This window comes from Larus michahellis, chromosome 3 (assembly GCF_964199755.1).
Source record: "Larus michahellis chromosome 3, bLarMic1.1, whole genome shotgun sequence".
Lineage (NCBI taxonomy): Eukaryota > Metazoa > Chordata > Aves > Charadriiformes > Laridae > Larus > Larus michahellis.
Window position 1 is genome coordinate 119449153 of NC_133898.1, and position 17786 is coordinate 119466938.

At 42.8% G+C, this 17786-nt stretch overlaps 1 protein-coding gene across 1 annotated transcript; it reads right to left on the minus strand.

Annotated features, from left to right (window-relative positions):
* Nucleotides 1–3205: 3205 nt before the first annotated feature.
* Nucleotides 3206–17150, minus strand: LOC141740133 (uncharacterized). Its single transcript, XM_074578364.1, has 22 exons — nucleotides 17025–17150; nucleotides 16717–16769; nucleotides 15105–15197; nucleotides 13647–13774; nucleotides 12812–12955; nucleotides 12072–12155; nucleotides 11353–11520; nucleotides 11188–11284; nucleotides 10868–11091; nucleotides 9890–10043; nucleotides 9607–9815; nucleotides 9396–9513; nucleotides 9020–9225; nucleotides 8437–8554; nucleotides 7579–7748; nucleotides 6719–6792; nucleotides 6514–6641; nucleotides 5510–5699; nucleotides 4962–5103; nucleotides 4597–4693; nucleotides 4376–4454; nucleotides 3206–4282 (listed from the first exon to the last, which is right to left on the minus strand). Exons 1-21 carry the CDS (start codon nucleotides 17045–17047, stop codon nucleotides 4381–4383), a joined length of 2694 nt encoding a protein of 897 aa, XP_074434465.1. The 5' UTR covers nucleotides 17048–17150; the 3' UTR covers nucleotides 3206–4282; nucleotides 4376–4380.
* Nucleotides 17151–17786: the final 636 nt, after the last annotated feature.

The window sequence follows — 17786 nt, forward strand, 5'->3', positions numbered from 1 at the left end:
GGGGCCAGTATCTGACTTTTATTCCCCCGGTTTATTTGCCATTCAACCACAAATGCTATTATTGATTTTAAACAAATGGGAAATTGAGTTGTGGAGAGAAGTCCCAGCTCCCAATAACGCAGCTTGTTTTTAATGACCTGTAGAAGTTGGGTCCATCTGAACCCTCTCCCTGATCAAGCCCCTGACTTTTTGCTTCTTTACACAGCAACGTGAGCCTAGACTTGCTCTTTTATCAGTACACCAAGTATCATAAGGAGAGAGATTCAACTTATTTCTGCTTTAAAGCATTTCTTTCAAAGCATGCACGTGTCTGGGCTTTGGGGATCTAGCTAATGCTGTGTTTAGGTATTTCTGGACACACATGCACAAATGAAAGTAGCATTTTTATGGGAATGACAAGCTAAAGACTCAAAACAAACCTGGGGTAGAAGACAAAACTTGACCCAAAGCTTCCCAAATCATTAGATGACCCTCAGAACATTTTCCTCTGGATAGAGGTGCATAGCATTTACTCTTTTACTGCAGGCACCGAGACTTAAAACACAGAGAAAAGCAGTATACTAAAAGAGGAAATTAATTGGGCTAGAAAATGCAAATGTCAATTTTCTTAATTTTTCATTGTTAGCAGTAAGTTAGTGCTGCTTTAAATCACCAGAGCAGTAACACAGTTTTAAAATACTACCCATTTCACTGAATATAGACTACAGTAAAAGTGAGAGCTCTGCGTTTCTATCAGTGACCACATACAATGAAGCTCCTTGTAGCACTGACTTACCATCATTTATTTGAAGTGGAAATAACTGTCTGCAGTACATTTCTATTATTGTTCCTATTTTCCTACAAAAACAAATCACACCAGACTTCTCTTTTCCCTTAGACTTTTATCATTCACCTGTTGAAATTGCAGAAGACATTAAGCATAAACAAAGAAGATTGATCTCCTTTCAACTTGTGTTAACAGGGATATAAAAATAACATCCCAAATACCAGGGGGAAAAGCATGTGGTCATAAAATATCCACTTAAAAGCCAAAGAGGTGTTGATACAACACTTGAAGAGGATTTTTTTTTTTTTCTTTTTTATATATGTATAACCAGGAAGGCAGTTCCTGAATTTTTGTCTAAACAGACACCTCTAAGGTGGAGAGAGGTACTGTCGTGTGGTCTTTAAAAGATTTTACTGATATTCAAATGGATTGTGCGGGTCTTGCATGCTGTTGGAAAAATCCGACAGGAAGGTTTACATAATCCTGGTCCAACCACGAAGTGGAATCTCCTTGCGTTTTCCAAGATATCAAAGAGGTAAAAGACGGTCTTATCTGTTAACACCTCTCATTTTGCAAAATGGCACTAAGCAGAGCTTTTAGAAGAGCTGAAGAGTAAAGCCACAGTTTACCTGGGCATCATCTTGCTTTTCAACAACTCCTAAATACCTGTCAACACAAAGAATTTCAAGATACTGACTTATATAATGAAAAGAAATGAAGGTATCTTAGACAAGATCGTAAATGCCAGATTTTTATTCCTAAGCGATGTTGTCCTTGAGTCCTCATTTGAAGAAAGGAATCAGAAACCCAGGAAGCCACAACTACGGCTGAGTTAACAGTACTGAAATAGGCTGCCCAACCTCATGCTTGGTTCTCACAGCAGTCCCTAGTTGCTACATTTTCCCCCCTGCACCCTGTAAGTGGGGAGAAGGTGGCTCAGGCTACCCAAGGCAGCCCACACTGCGCTGGTAGAGCACTGCCACGGCAGATGAAGACTGCCACTCACCTATCTGGAGAAAACACTGCAGAACAGTCTCACTTCGTGGGAAACTGTCAGGATTAGGATTAGATTAGAACCATAGGGTTGGAAGGGACCTCTGGAGATCATCTAGTCCAACCTCCCTGCCAGAGCAGGGTCACCTACAGCAGGTCGCACAGGAACGCGTCCAGGCGAGTTTTGAATATCTCCAGAGTTGGAGACTCCACCACCTCTCTGGGCAGCCTGTGCCAGGGCTCTGTCACCCTCACAGGAAAGAAGTTCCTCCTCATGTTTAGGTGGAACTTCCTACACTCAAGTTTGTGCCCATTACCCCTTGTCCTGTCCCCGGGCACCACTGAAAAGAGCCTGGCCCCATCCTCCTGACACCCACCCTTTAAGTATTGATAGGCGTTGATAGGTCCCCCCACAGCTGTCTGTTTTCCAGACTGAAGAGACCCAAATCCCTCCTTTCTTCATAAGAGAGGTGTTCCAGTCCCCTCATCATCTTGGTAGCCCTTTGCTGCACCCTCTCCAGCAGTTCCCTCTCCTTCTTGAACCGGGGAGCCCAGAACTGGACACAGTACTCCACGTGCAGCCTCACCAAGGCAGAGTAGAGGGGGAGGATGACCTCCCTCGACCTGCTGGCCACACTTTTCTTGATGCACCCCAGGATGCCATTGGCCTTCTTGGCCACAAGGGCACATTGCTGGCTCATGGTCATCCTGTTGTCCACCAGGGCTCCCAGGTCTCTTTCCACTGAGCTGCTCTCCAGCAGGTCAGCCCCCAACCTGTACTGGTGCATGGGGTTATCCCTCCCCAGGTGCAGCACCCTACACTTGCCCTTATTGAATTTCATAAGGTTCCTCTTTGCCCAGATCTCCAACCTGTCCAGGTCTCTCTGTATGGCGGCACATGCAAGACACACAGGGAGGTCAGCGTACCACTTAAAGTGCCCATACTTGTGCTCTGTTAGGTGCAAAACCCCAGCAGCATATTATAGGTGTCTCTTGTGATTTCTCACTAGATTGTGCCCGCAGACTGAGGCATAGCTAGTACTTAACCCACCAGGTTAATGTAGGGGAAATCACTAAGCTCAAAGCCACTGATCTGTCAAGTCTGCTGTCAGGCTTATATCTTCTGCATTTTCCTTTTATTCCCATGCTGACATATTTACATCTCATTCCTCAATATCACAGCTCTGTGGCTTTAGCCTTCACCTACTTCAGGATTAACAAAATAAGACTCCTTGAGCACAGTAGCCTCCTCTATTGGAAGAGAGGCTTGATGAACAGCTGGGGACTTCATGTGTCCCTCATTGTGAAGCCCAGACAGACTTTCCATAGACAACAGTAAAAGACATCTACTATAGCTATGTTTAGCAGGCAACTGGAAGACAGACAAGGCTTGTAAACATGAGCTTGTAATTATAGCACACTTTAGTGGGATCTCTGTACACGTATTGTTGCAACAGAGCTACAGTCTTTTAGTCACCATGCTTTTTCACAAAGTGCAAATAGATTCAACAAAATAGTTTCTTGCTTGAGTTAACTTTCACAGAAATTCCCTGTAGCATAATTCTATTTAATATAAAGTTAAAAAGCAGACACCCATTATTGTATCTTTAGCCATAAGGCATAACAATTCATGTTGAGCCATAGCTTTCCTTAGAACAGGAAAATACAGTATTGGATCTGAACTGTTTTCATATCACTGTTCAGATGCAAAGAAGAAATCAAGGAATTTTTCTCCCATAAAAAAAAAAATTAAGAGACAGGATAATCTGACAGGATCTCCTAAGAATCACGTTCTCTAGTGAGGAAGAAGCCTTAACACTTTGTGGATAGAGTCCTTGTATTGTTGTTGTTACTACTACAAGTCTTCACTAAAAGCTTTTTTCCCTTTAGGCTGACAGCTTACTCAGCTAAGCAGTCACTCATGCTACCTGTGAGTGATTTCCCCCCAACTAGACAAGGCAACTTGACATTGCAGAGCCACAACACTCCTGCAAGATCCACAGCTTACAGCTTTTCTGTCAATAGCCGCTACAGGATCAAGTATGTTCATCCTCATTTTGCTTCAAAAACCACTTTCTTTTACTGACATTAAGCTCCCTACAATGCTTTGTTCATACTGAAGCTTTAAAAAAAAGTCCAAAGTGATTTACAATTGATTTCACACCTGTTGCCACCTTCCTCCCCCTACCCCAAACCAGATGCTTCCAGCTGCAAAGTGACCGGACACAAGTTTTGGATGTGTTAGCTGAGCGGACTAGGTCAGATGCCAGTCACACAAAAGACTACGGGTTCAACACTGCAGAGGAACAGAAGAGAACAACACTAACTTAGAGGCAGAGATACATTCATACCGGTTAGCTGACACTTTTCTCAGTAGACACCATCAGTATATTTTTCTAGTAGATACTTTTGAGACGTCCTTACTTAAGTCTGGGCAGGCTGTGCTTGCTTAGGCTACCTAACTGCAGCTTCGTAAAACTAAATAGTTCTTGCTCAGTCTCTCTCAGAAGTCAGTGTATTCACCTACAGGGAGAAGAAACACACGCAGAAGTCTGTTATGGTACAGCCAGCAGTATGCTTGGTATTACAGCAGTGTAAATTAAGATTGACACCAACCTCTGCTAGTCATTTTCCTTCCTAACAAGGACTGCTCCAGATGATGCTTGCCCATGTGGATGTGGTTCTGCACTGCGGTCTAGTGAGACATTTTAGCTTTTAGTTTTCTGTACAGCAAACACTAGGACTAGGAGTCTGTCATCTGTCACAGCTCCTGAGAGCATGTACCATGTTGCTGAGCAAAGATTCAGGAGTGACTTGAGAAGTGACCGTTTTCTTACCAAGTTTATGTTTCCCAGGACTGCATCTCCTTGGACACGGAAAGCCTGAAGGCTGTTGCATAGTGCTGCAGATCACCACGCTGCAGTGGAAATACAGCTACGAGGCAAGAATATTTATATTATATGTAGGGGAGTCTTATTTGGCAAACATCTGATATGTGTAGTGACCCCAAAGTGGATGAACTGAACATTGCTAAGTTGCTAGTCTTTATTTACTACTCACAGTGTTATGCCTTCGGGACATGGCTGATAGTCTCAGGTAGCACCGGGCCAGCTGAGATCTTGAGCAGCATTCGCTGCCTGCACCACTCCATGGTTAATTTGGGACTGCTGACAACACATGACAAACCATGGGGGCATCTCACCTGCTCTTGTAACAGAGTCGTGCCTTGTACAAAGGTGAACATCCTCACTTCAAATCTCTTTAGGTGCTGAGGAAATTTTACTCTGGAGCTATAGTTAACTTCGTGGAAGACTGTTCTGTAGGAGTCTTCACTGTTTGCACACCTTTTTGGGAACATGAAAAAGAATAAGTTTAAATTAAACCCTCATCACTTCAACTGGATCTTTAAACATGTCAAAGAGATGGATTGCAGAGAAAGTTCCCTCTCTGTTTTTGTCTGGCCAGAGGATAGAGCTTTTGTGTCTTTGGCCACAGTCAGGGCTCCTTTTTGTTCTTCTTTCCAGTGGGAAGCTGTTATCTAGGAGCACTTCTGGCCACCTCCATGACCTGCTGCCACCAGAAGGCACAGCCACTGTACTGACACTGACACGTGCTCCACAGCGTAGCAGCAGTTGCACAGTGAGGACAAAACAGTGCATCTGAGCTGATTTCTGTCCTCTTCCCTTCGCCTCCCAGTCAAGGTAAGGGGCCTGGTGCTGAACAGCTACCGAACAGGGAAGCCCTCCTTACCCATTTATAAGGATGGGCCACTGTGGAAGGCTGTCCTGGCTTTGGGAGTTTGTAGCCCAACAGTCATTCAGGTTTAGTTCCAGTCTCTCATCTTCAGGCTGGAGCAGTTTCACTTCAAAATACAGTGCCTCCCTCAGGTACTTTACCACAGGATATTCCAATTCCTGATAGGGGTCTGAGTAGGATTTCTCTAGAAGAGAGTATTGATGTTAGAGTTTCCTTTCGCAGAGTGAATATTCATGAACTCTCTGCTTCACTCTTCTTTCCAACACAATTGACTCTAGCACCGTAACGTTAAAGTCTGGGAGAGCATATGGATGTCAGCAAACGGGGATAGGGTGGCAGAAAAATAAGAACTGGTAACAAAAGTAAAGACCTGAACTGTGTTCCTTGGCTCTGAGGATCCAGAAGAGAGACATTCCTCCTTCTGCAAAACCCTCATTGGAGTAAGATGCTCATTCAGAACTGTCTCTAGAAAGACACTAAAGAAGTTATAAAAATGCCTCAGGGCCACTACAGCAAGGTCTGAGGGTTTGGTTCAAGCTTCAGTTAACACTTTCTGCCATTGTAGTTACCATTTTACAGCAGTATTACATGTAGCCTCCTTCTCTGACACAGGTTATGATTATTTCAATCAGTGCTAACTCTGCTTAGCAACACTTAGGGAGTTGCCAGGGGAGAGAAGCTGATAGCACACCCACTACGCAAAACTTTTAGCATGCCCAGATCAAGCTGGAAAGCCACACCTGTGTCAGTGACAACACAAGCGTCTGTCTGATCCACTGCTGATACTTGATCCTTTGTATTGCATTCTGGAATGGAAACCTCTATTAGAGGCCTTAAAGATGTTTCCACTTCATCCTTGAAGATACTCAAAAGTCATCTGGACGTGGTCCTGGGCAACTTGCTCTAGATGGCCCTGCTTGAGCAGGGGTTGGACAAGATGACCTTCAGAGGTCCCTTCCCACCTCAACCATTTCATGAAGTCTAAGCATAAATGTTACCTTTGAAAAGCTTCAGTGAAAGAGCAAGAGAGCCAAACCCTGGCTTAATACTGGGTGGTGGGTTCTTCTTTGATTCATATCGGACATCAACTGTCTGCTTGATTGCATATGAGCACGCAAATTTCAGTCTGAGGGAAGAGGTTTAACATTAGATTTTAGAAACCAAAATACATTGGACAACCTTCTTCTAGGGAATGACACTTACTGGTACACTGGTGTATCATTGCCAGGTCTGAAATAGAGTACCTCGTTTTCATATGTCATAGTTGTGCTATTGAACTGAAAGATACACAACATTACAAACAGGACAGTTACATTAGAGTTTACTTTGGGTTTGACACATTAGCCACATCCCTTCACTTGCAGATTTGACCTGAGCATGGTGTGCTTAGGAATGATCAGAAGTTTCTGGCCAACAGCCCCATACCTACTGAACTAAAGCCAACTACAGCTGAAGCTATGACATAGTCAAGAAGAAACAGATTATAAACAGATTATTGGCTAAAAATACCTTGAACATGACCTAACACCCCATAAAAGAGAGCACTGGGCCTAAGAGATCAGGTGTTTCTGTTGACAGAATCAGTGTCTTGCATAAGACACAACACTCGCGGAAGTAATCTGCTCTTGTGGTGACCTGAATTTGAGCATAATTTGATCCTTTGTTATTTTGTCTGTTTTCTATTTATGCAGTGCATAGGTGGCAGGAACAGGACCAACCCTAGTCTTGAGCCAAGGAGTCATTAGCTACACCTAACCAGCCTTTGCAAGGCACATGTGTATATATCACTAGTGTAAACTAACGTTCAAGTCCATTACTAAACAATTCAGAGGTGTCAAACTGAAGGCTAGTTTCAGAAAGCACCTCTGGCCTTGAAAACTGGTTTTACCAAATAAGAACTTCTGCCCAACTGAATTTATTATCCTCAAAGGAATATAGATATACTACTTATCAAAGAGTCAGCTGTGACCTTCTTGCAGCTTCTGCTCAACTCTGAACCTCAGCCAGTTCTAGTAATAACCCTACCCCAATGCAGAATAAACTTCATGGGACTAAGTCCTTACCTTTCTATTTGTTCCACACGTGTTCACATTGAACTTGAAGGTTGCAGTCTTCTCTGTCACTAAACTGGGTTTGCACTCTCTGTCTCTCAAGACAAGCAGGCTGGTGTCCAGGTCTGCAATTCCTACCAATTTCACTGCAGTAATAACCACAGTGCCATTGGGCAGGCACTCTGAAAGAAAAAAAATAAATATGTTTTTCCATACAAGTCAGGACTCAGGCTCCTTTATTATGCAGCCTAGCACAACAAAGAGGTTCTGCGTGGATTTACCAGCAAGTGTTCTGGAAGCTCATGAAGATTAAGTTTTGAGCAAGATGCTCTTCAGTACTAACATTTGATTTTCTTCAAGCTTACTGACAGTAGAATGTGCACTACATGGGTGAAGACTGTCATTTCACTCACCTTTTTCGCCCCAAGAGGTCTCACGCCTCCCAAAGGTATTTTTCTAGGCAAGATATTCAATCCGGATGAGTAGCTTTGGAATGACTAATTTATAAGCTGACACCCCCCCACACCCAAAAAAATAAAAAGCCCCAAAGAACTCAGATGAAAACCCAACCCCCTTGGAACAGAAACCCCAGAACGACCCCAAAACACCTTTAAAAGCTTCATGCTTTTGGAGGTGTGAGGGCAAGCAGTTTCCCACCTCCTTTGCCGTCTCCTGAGTTAGGCAGGATAGTCACTTCAATACGTAATTTGACTTGCCTTGTAGCATATTACTTTGTAGGAAATCTGACAGGCAGACAGGGTATCACACAAGCATAAACTCTAGAAACTTCAGACCGCACGGGTTTGTGCGACTTAGTTACATTACACGATTCAAAGAGCATTAGTAGCTAATCCCCCAACATGTTATTACGTATTAGCTCTGAAGGTGAAAATCTGCAGGAAATTGAGAAGTCCTTCCTATTAGCCAAGGTGATGCCATCCTTCAAGGTTAAGTGGAGTGAAGCCTTTATTCCAGAGGCATGAAAATCCTGGAAATGACAATCACAGGTTGAACAAGATAATAAAGACACAGTGTTCAACTAAAGCATGCAAAAAAACTAAGAGGGCAGGTTATCATAAGCCAAAGGTAATGATGCTTGATCAAAGTCAGATCCACAGGAGGGATTTTTTTTTTTAATCTAGAAGCTGACACAATGAGCTTTTTCAGTCATTTTGCAATAGAGTGCAATCCAAACTCTATTGCATGTACAATTACCATTAAAGATAGCTCAGCCTTAAAGTGCTTGCAGAATGTTTTTTTCCTTGACTACTTGGGTCAATATTAACCAAGGGAAATTAAAGCGCCCTTCCAGGAGCAGAAATAGTCCTCCATTAATCCTTTGAAGCCTTTCTCAAAGGTACCTTTTATTTTATGACCTTCAAGGACATGGTGTATCTTGTTCATCTCTCACAGCTAGAGCTTGCCTTTAATTGCTACATGCTGGCATCCTTACCTCATATCTCACATGGGAAGAAAGGAAAGGGACAGAGATAGCCAAGTGACTGCCATTGTCCCTCAGGCTGTAACTGTACTTCTGCGCAGCTTCTGGGGTCAGGTGCCAGTCTGAGATGAAAGGTAGCCAGTTTTGGTCCACATTTCCACGAGTGATAATGAGATGAAGGTTCCTCCCATCACAAAATCCTCTTGCGGTGGGCAGTACTGTAATACAGTCAAGAGTCAGCCAGCACACTAGCTGTCATCAGAGTTTAATAGGGCTATTTAGGACTGACAGTATCCCTGGCTGAAGTAGACCCGGTTAACAGCTGACTTCACAGCCAGGATAGTCACAGCCAGGTCAGTGCAGTTTTACTCAAGTTCCACTAGTTTACCTGCATCTTTAACAGTGGAGACTGTTGTGACTGGGACAGTGAAGGTCTCACTTATTGGATGGATTATGAACATCAGTGTGACATTCAGGGTGTATGCTCTCATGTCCGTGCTCACGTACTAGGAAAAAAAATCATATTTAGAAATAAAAAAAATCACCAAGTGACATCATAATTTCTATACCATGGTATGCTGCAGTGTCTTAGCACACACCTCTTTCTTAATGCTTGGTGCATCAAACGGGACTTGTATTACATAGGCTTTGCTTCCATTAGCATGTCTGATCTCATGTATTAGACACCCATGCTGAACAGCCTCAGGTACAGCAACAGTTACCCCCTCAATGATTAAGTTCACAAGCTCCACATCTGGGAGGAACGTTCCCACTGTCACATTCATTAGCCTCGCACTCAGGTTTGAGTCTGAAAGGAACACAGTAACATTAAACTCTTATCAGTACCAAAACCTTCCGTATATTCCATGTGAGGCTACTTACTGTTGGTTATGGCAAGTTCTACTTGTTCAAACGGAGTTTCTATCTCCTTGATGATAGTATATTTGGTTAGTCCCCATTTGTTATCTTCCCACTGGTGTTCCAAGAATAGGTTGACGGTGTATTTTGCCCCATGCTGGCCACTGCTCACAGAAGTCTAGAATTTCAAATCAACAGCCTTCAGTATAACATGATTTTACATTAAAGTTGGAGCATCTCAAGGTTCAGCCACAGTTCCAAACAAACGTCCTTCTCAGCTCTGTGGCCCTGCTTTTATATTGAGAAAGAAATCTGCAAAACCACACCACCTATGAGGAATAAGGAATTCCTAAGTGGCACTTGCCGTATCACTATTATGGGCTCTATTTTTGCCTAAGAGTTTAGAATATCTCAGAAGACTTCCTTTTGAAAATTGTCCCCCATTCCCAAGTTTCAAAGCAGCAGGGGAATACTTCACCAGTGAAAGGGCTCATCCTGCAGCTTCCTTTGAGGTTCAGTTTTTACAGCATTTGCCCAGGAATCAGTCCACTCCATGGAACTAGATTTAGACATATAGTTTCAGCCCATCCCAATATCCTACAGTCTGATGGACAAATGGGTTGTTCCCATTCTTTTAAATGGTCTGTGTAAAATACAACAGAACCCACACATGCTTTACAGTCCAGTTAGGACTGTCTCCAAGGGGTATGATGTCAGGACTAAAAGGCAAAAGCTCTGTGTTAACCTGAGGAGGCGGCAAATCAATAGTTCTGTATAGGATTCTGTCCACCTGTGCTTTAAAAAAACAAATTCTTCACAAAGTAGCGGCTATAAGAGTTATCTTTGGTCAAGGCTCTGGGGATTTTTAATATATCCTTTCTTCCCCTTCATCCCCATCCTTCATTTGGAAGGAACACAATGAAGAATTATTCCTCTCAAGGAAAAAAAAAGAGGAAAGAACAGAAAGTATTTTGCCCAACAGACATAACACAAGTCACTAACCTTGTAATAGCCACCTTCTGCACCTATTGGCATCTTCACTGTAATTGCATTTAAGTCATTCAATAACACATATCTCCTGGAAGCCATTTCTTTGGCAGACAGTTTGTGTAGGTCCACACCAGCTTCAACAAGCACATCCTTAAAGCTAGTTGCTCCAGCAGAGAGCAGCTGAATGTATTTCGGAACAGTCCAGATGATTGTTCTGTTAGCATAGTCCACACCATCTTGGGGACAAGATATGAAAGCTGTCAGCTCATTTCTCTAGTTTTAAGTCGGTCCCTGTACATTTAAGCATTGGAGTAGTGTACCACATTTCTCACCTACAGGACACGCCACAGCAGTATCCACCATCAGGATCATCCATCGCTGTTTGTAGAACGTACTTGATCTTACTGCAGAAAAGGTAATTCCTTGATCCTGTAGGAAGAGATCTGGTTGGACCTACCCTTCGTGGCAGCTTGCTGGGCCAGAAAGAGCATACCAACCTCGACCAGCTGAATTTGCTCAGCCGTGTATGGTATCCGCAGCAGAACCCTGGTGTCTGTTGTGTTGAGTCCATAGCCTGCGCTCCAAGCATCGCTCACAAGAAGAGCCTTTTTTTCTTCTGGTTGATGAAACACTACTTGCCATATCGAGGCTTCTCTTACTTTTGCCTACCCAGAGAAATTCGTTAAGGTTTCAAACATTCTATTCAAAGTAATTTCTTATTTGCTACCTGGAATGATTTATTATACTGAACTGCCCAGCAGTTTTGTTGCCTTATTCTAAATACTGCTAATGTGACGCTGCTCCAGCCTTCCCCTGCTCAGCCTCTCACATACAGAAAGCTTCCCATATTAAGAGCACTGGAGATTAACTGCACTGCTACATCACAAATACAGGGCCCAAGAAGAAAAAAAGCCTATCCACAGTGCACTCCTGGGCCATGAGGTCTTAGAGACCTCTTGGTCTTTTTGTTGCAGTCTCTTGTCTGGGGAAGATTTGATTTCTAGGGTTTTTGAGAAATCAGTTTCCAGTTCTTCCTTGGAGACGTGGCCTACAGCTATTTCTAGTGTATATAATCTTTATGCTAAAACCACTTGATGCAGAAGTTCTTCCCTTCTTAAGTGCTTTTTGAAATGACATTTCATACTGTGCAGACATAGAAGATGTTGGGCCAGAAGTAGCGCTAGCTTTTAACTAGGAAGAAAACCTGTAGTTTTACCTCTGGAAAGGCAAGAGTCCAGTCCTCAGGCTCATCTTGAATGAAGTCCTTTACAGTCTGTGGAACCTCCTTCCTGACAGAAACCTGAAGGGAAAAAGGCTCTGCAAGGGGTTTGCAGGAGGCACTTGTTTGCTTGTCTCCAACACCCTGTAAGTCTTTTTCAATACTTTCAGAACAGCATAGGATTGAGAGAGGAGACTAGTATATTGTAAAGGGAGGTTCCCACCCGCTTCAAGTTAAAAAAGAAAAAGGCATAAAATGTCATCATGCATGGTGCATTATTGATAATCCACTTGATTTCAGGTTCATTTTATTTTGAGCGTATCTTCCCATTTCTACTTCCAGTTAAAGCCCATATCCTCTTCAAAGTGGAATCCTTTTCTGCCCTCCCCACCTTCTCCCCAGCAAATTCTGAAAGTATGCATTTCCGTTATCATCTCAAATAAGATTTGTTCAGGCAACATTCAGGAACTTTAATCCATTAGCTCAACCTTTTGAATACTATTTCACAACTTTTTGTTGGCTGTTAATGCTGGTTAATAGGCTACATAAGCATAATAAGCGTATCACTACACCCAAGATGCATGCTGTGCATTCACTAGTGAGCTGTTCATGGTGGGGCATTTGAAGTCTGTTTCCAATACACATTCCTAGCAACTAAAAAACTCCCAAAAAAGAGTATCTTTGAGTATTTACCTTCTCACCTTAAGTACCTTCCCAGTTGTACTTCCAGTACTTACCTCCATGTAGTTACTTTCACATACTACCTCTCTTGGACTCCATGGGCCATAAGGGCAAGTTGCACTTTTCAGATGAGTTGCAGCATTTTTCATATCAGGAGTACGCGATGCTTTGATTTGTAAGGTTACTGTGAACACATCTCTCTGCACGGACACAGGGAATGCGTGCTTGTTACACCAGTTTTTCCTAGTTAGACACCACCTACCCTTGTGAATTAAAAGTAACTTACAAAATCCACTTACCAGCCTCTGCGCAGAGGAACAAATCCACTCGGAAGCACTATTGTTTTCTACTTGGTTAACTACACAGGCTATGTGCCTATAGTACATAGCAACACAAATACTCGGGGTGGGGGGGGAGGGGGGCAGCTTCAACATTTCACATAGCCCTAGAGCTGGACAAAAAAAGGAGCTCCCTAGAATACAGCTGATCTTGCGTTTTCTGACATAGCAGCAGTGAGCAAGCAACGCAAGTAACCAAAGCTTTTGAGCTTTTACCCTTACGTGTCTCAGACACTAAATACTAGAGCAGGGGCCAACCCAGCTGCCAGACAGGATTCCCTGTCCTTATCCAGGAGAAACCAGTTACTCTTCAAGGGCATATGTGCAATATGCTTCTTCCTGTGTCTATCTGTGCTTTGCTGTAGGACAATGAAAGCAAGACAAGGTATGTTCTCAGATGCCTGGCTACAATTGAGAATTAAATTGGGTTTTTTTGCTAATAGATGTTCAAGGCATTATGACACCTCGGTTAATACCCATCAATAATTTGGTAGTCTCTTGCATAAGGTCACATATAACAGTGCTGTAGTCAAAACGCCTATAACAGACTTACCTCTAAATGAGAATGGCAGCTTAGCGCAGAAGCACGAAACTCAATGTTACTCCAATTGCTGTAAGTGACTGTGTAGCCGCACTGTGATGCCATGGCCTCATCTAGCTCCCAGGCTACGCCGGATTGATCTATGGGCAATTAGCAGAGAGCCATATTAATGAGTATAACTCCTACTCTGCAAACTCCCTGAGCAACCTGCCCTTGCCCCCAGGGTTCAGCTGACCCTGCTCCAGTACAGCCCAGCTGCGTGCCCTGGGCTGAGACATAAGAGAACTGCAAAGTGGTGAAAAAGAGCTGTAACAAAATCTATAAAAAGGAAGAAAGGTAAAATTACAGACAGGCTAGGACAGGGAACACTAACAGCTCAAGGACCAAAGATGAAAAAAAATCTCCAACATGTAAAGATATTAAATCCTGAAGGGCAAAACCCCCACTAAGCAGAGAACAGTCGGTTAGGTCGTCAGTGTCAAAGTTTTCAGGACTGACAGATGACAGCATAGCAGCATCAAGAGTCAGATCTGTGCCTGGTCCATGTTTCTCTCTGGTGCCCACCTGGCCAGAGCATCTTCAAGGGTCTAACGAGGATAATGAGCACACTAAAGCTTAGCTTGGATTTTTCAAAATTGTCTTTGTGGTCTTTTTTTTTCCCTTTTAAAAATCTCTCTCTTCCAAAAATAATTGCTTTATGCTTTCAAGCTGTGCATACCCCAATTGCAGAGTGTCTTTATGTATGGATGAAAGTGCCTAAAAAATGAACATACATTAAGTGGATTTTTAGACAAGTTTAACATTCTAGACAGATGGAGGTTATGGACTATATCTAGTTAGACAGCTAACTAGCATGGAGAACTAGTTCAAGGATGAGTTTACAGTTTATGCATATAATCTTACACCTGTTGATGTTTATAGCCCAAAAGCTATCTCACTCTGCCCTTTAGGGCACTCAGTAGTGCTTTTCACTCAAATGCACCACTTTTTTATTACTAAGCCCATAGCCAGAGGGCCCAGCTAGTTTTTCTTAGCTTCATTAAAAATTTATATGCCTCCACCAGGTCCCTTAGCTGTAAGCAAAGACAGTGGAGAGCCACTAGTGTTAAATCAGTAATGTAGGGCCAGCTTCAGCTGGTGAATTTTCAGAATAGTCCATGCTGTTACTGGAGAACATTTTTACCAGGAGGGAAATCCACCAGCATTAACATACCTAGAAACTACCACGCGCATTTTAATTTCAGTCCAAAGTCCACCATGATTAGACTTGTTACTGCAAAGTTATCACTCTACAAGTCTATAGGATAGGTTAGATAGAAATAAAGGTAGCATCTGGCTGTTACAATGAGGTGCAACCTACTAAGCATTGTGATCTTAGTATAATCCAGGCAATTCTAGCATAGAAGGACCTCAGAGAATTGCGTTTCACCACATGTAATTTCCTCTCCAAGTTCTTCTGTATCAACTTACCAACAACAGAAAAAGATAAGTATTTGTCCTCAAAGTATTCTGCACTCAGTGTTACACGCAAACGGTTCCCCAAGCACTCTGAAGTCACAGGTCCTGTGTTGAGCATATTGAAAGGCTAGTAAGTAGGGAATTAAAGGTAACATACAAACAGAAATTTGTTACTTCCCAGACTACTTTATAAAGTCAATATTACAACAGTCATATTCTAGCATATCTGGCCAGGAAGTGTTAAAGGTTTTTTTTTTTTAAAAAAAACAAAAACAAACAGCAATGCTTAAAGTAGAAAGGCCAGCTCTGAAATTAGTATTCCAATAGTAACTGTCTGGTCAGCTGGCAATGCTACCTGCAGCAGCCAGTCATGGAAGTAGGATTTTTAAAGGGACAACAAAGTACTGAATTGGCTGCCCTAATCCAAATACTTTAAATGGAATAAAACAGAAGATGACAGTTAAGAAAGTCATCATTGTCATCCCCACCCTGCCCACCCCTGCAAAAGAGAGAAATCCTTGAAATCCCAGAACCCCAAGCAACCAAAAAGACCTCAAATAAAGCACCAAGATCACACGCACCTACTCACAAGAGGAGCCACAAGCCAACTCAGAGTGGGGAGCAGCCACATCAGCTACCCATCAGCCTACCCTGCTCACCTGCCCCAGTACCAGGAGCCAGTTGGCTCACTCTGGGGCAGGACCGCAGAGGAACAAAGAGGATAGCTTGAGAAGCTCAAGTCCGAAGCTACCACCACAGCATATGCCAAGCTATGGCTGCCAAACCTCTTAAGGCAGGACGCAGGCAAAAACTACTCTAAATGTAGGACTGGAGACCAGAGAAGGCTTTTTATTTGACATATATTTATAATAAACTGGGATTTTTTTGTTTCAAACAGAAGTTTCTATGGCATAGTGAGCTAATGCTGACTAGACCTTCTATAGTAACAGTGCATTTTAAAGGGCTGAGAGGATCCTTTTTCCTACAGAGTTCAGCACTATACCCTTAAGTTAACCAGAGACATCAGAGATGGTCGTACTATGGAACATCAAACAGATGCTGGCAAACATGAACTTATTCTGCCCATATTCCAAGCTACCAACTGGATTCAGTGCAGAAGCTATATAATTACTCCAGGCTGGATAAAACCTCCTTCAATATCTTTTTACTTTGGTAAATGCAAACATGTTCATACAGCACCAGTAGGGCAGACAGTCCTAGAACCGTCTCTCTGTATCTGCCGTTCCAGGACCAGCCCTATTTTGTAAGGAAGAAGTTAAACCAGACAACAGTTTTTGGTTAAGAAAACCGTTTCTCCTCAGGCAAAGCACTGATATATTTACAGTGTTTAAAAGACCTTACATATTGTACGGTCAATAACAATAACTAGGCTCAAGAAAACAAGAACAACAATAAAGTCCCTATTGGTAGAAACATTCATTTAATATGACGGTACATAAACCTGTGGCTGGGAGTAGTTACAAATAAACACCTCTATGTTTGGAGTTTCTCAGAAAAACATAGATGCCACGAGAGCTTCAGACTCTTCTGAAGGACACACACAGATATCACCTATGAAAAAACCTGGAAATTGTTACTTGAAAGTAGTTTACAGCAGCATTACCTGATCTCCTTTGGGTCCGTATTGCAGAGATTAATATCCCTATTAATACCAACCTGTAAGAAAAGGCAGAGATTAGCAGCAGCTTCAGCTGTGACAACAGCTTGCTAACAAACTTCTGTGCTGAGGAAGTCCCAGTCTGGATATTAAACTATTCTTAAGTTTAGAGCTACAGTTCTAGATCTGGAAATTACAAAATGGGATTTCCTTAGTCACCACCAGAAGCTAGGGAAGCTAAATCAGAAAAGTTAATATATTTAATGCCTTAGGGTAAAACCATTTATGGTTAGCAGCCACCACAAAGCTCTCACCTCCGCACCAGCCTCAGCTCCATTTTGCAGTTGCTCAGCCTCTACCTGTGGTGCTTTTTCCCCTTATGGTCACACACAAACAAAAATCTCCTTCATTAGCTTTGCATAGAAATCAAAGCCTTTCTGAGTTCTCAGAGCCTTGGGTTAAGTAGAAAGGCTGCCACCTTTATACTGGTGAAACTAATTTCCAGTTGTTTACCCTCCTAATTATTAACCTGTAATTCATGTCACCTGTTCATTTGCTTTACTGATTAAATCTGCTCCTACCTAGGCCTCCCTGTTTGGATGGTTGCTAGCTCCTACCAGGTTGTCAGGGGGCAGTAGGATAACTGGTGCTGTTCTGGTAAAACATGTGGCAACTCATTGTTCCGGGGTTACTTCTCTTCACCCGGTCTCCTCTGTGGAGCATTTCGCATGGCCTTCCCCAGACAGCTGAACTCTGCCAGAGGCAAATGTGTAAACTGCAGCTTTAAGGCAATTAGTATAACAAAAAAAAGGAAGGAACTGTTGATCTTTAAGGTAACTCAAAACCAACAGTATAAGGGAACCTAGCTGGAGGCTGATGGGTGTCACAAACGAAACGAAGAACTGACTGGGTGACCTGTGGGACACCTAGACCATAAATCATCCCCCAGTTTGGGGAAAATTTACCCCAAAACTGTGGAGGAGTGGATCTGACCACTAACAGGTTGAAGAAAAGGATCCTGCCTTTGCTGCATGCTGAAGGCAGAGAAGTTATACCTGTGGCCTTGGGTCTCGGTC

What these genes read in the sequence shown, in the direction of transcription:
- LOC141740133 (XM_074578364.1), bottom strand. Translation starts at nt 17,047, where the DNA reads ATGGAGCTGAGGCTGGTGCGGAG. An exon ending in CAGAAGGTGGCTATTACAAG is followed by an intron (nt 10,044 to 10,867) that starts GTTAGTGACTTG and finishes TTGAAATTCTAG; the next exon opens with ACTTCTGTGAGCAGTGGCCA. An exon ending in TGGCCCATCCTTATAAATGG is followed by an intron (nt 5,104 to 5,509) that starts GTAAGGAGGGCT and finishes GTTCCCAAAAAG; the next exon opens with GTGTGCAAACAGTGAAGACT.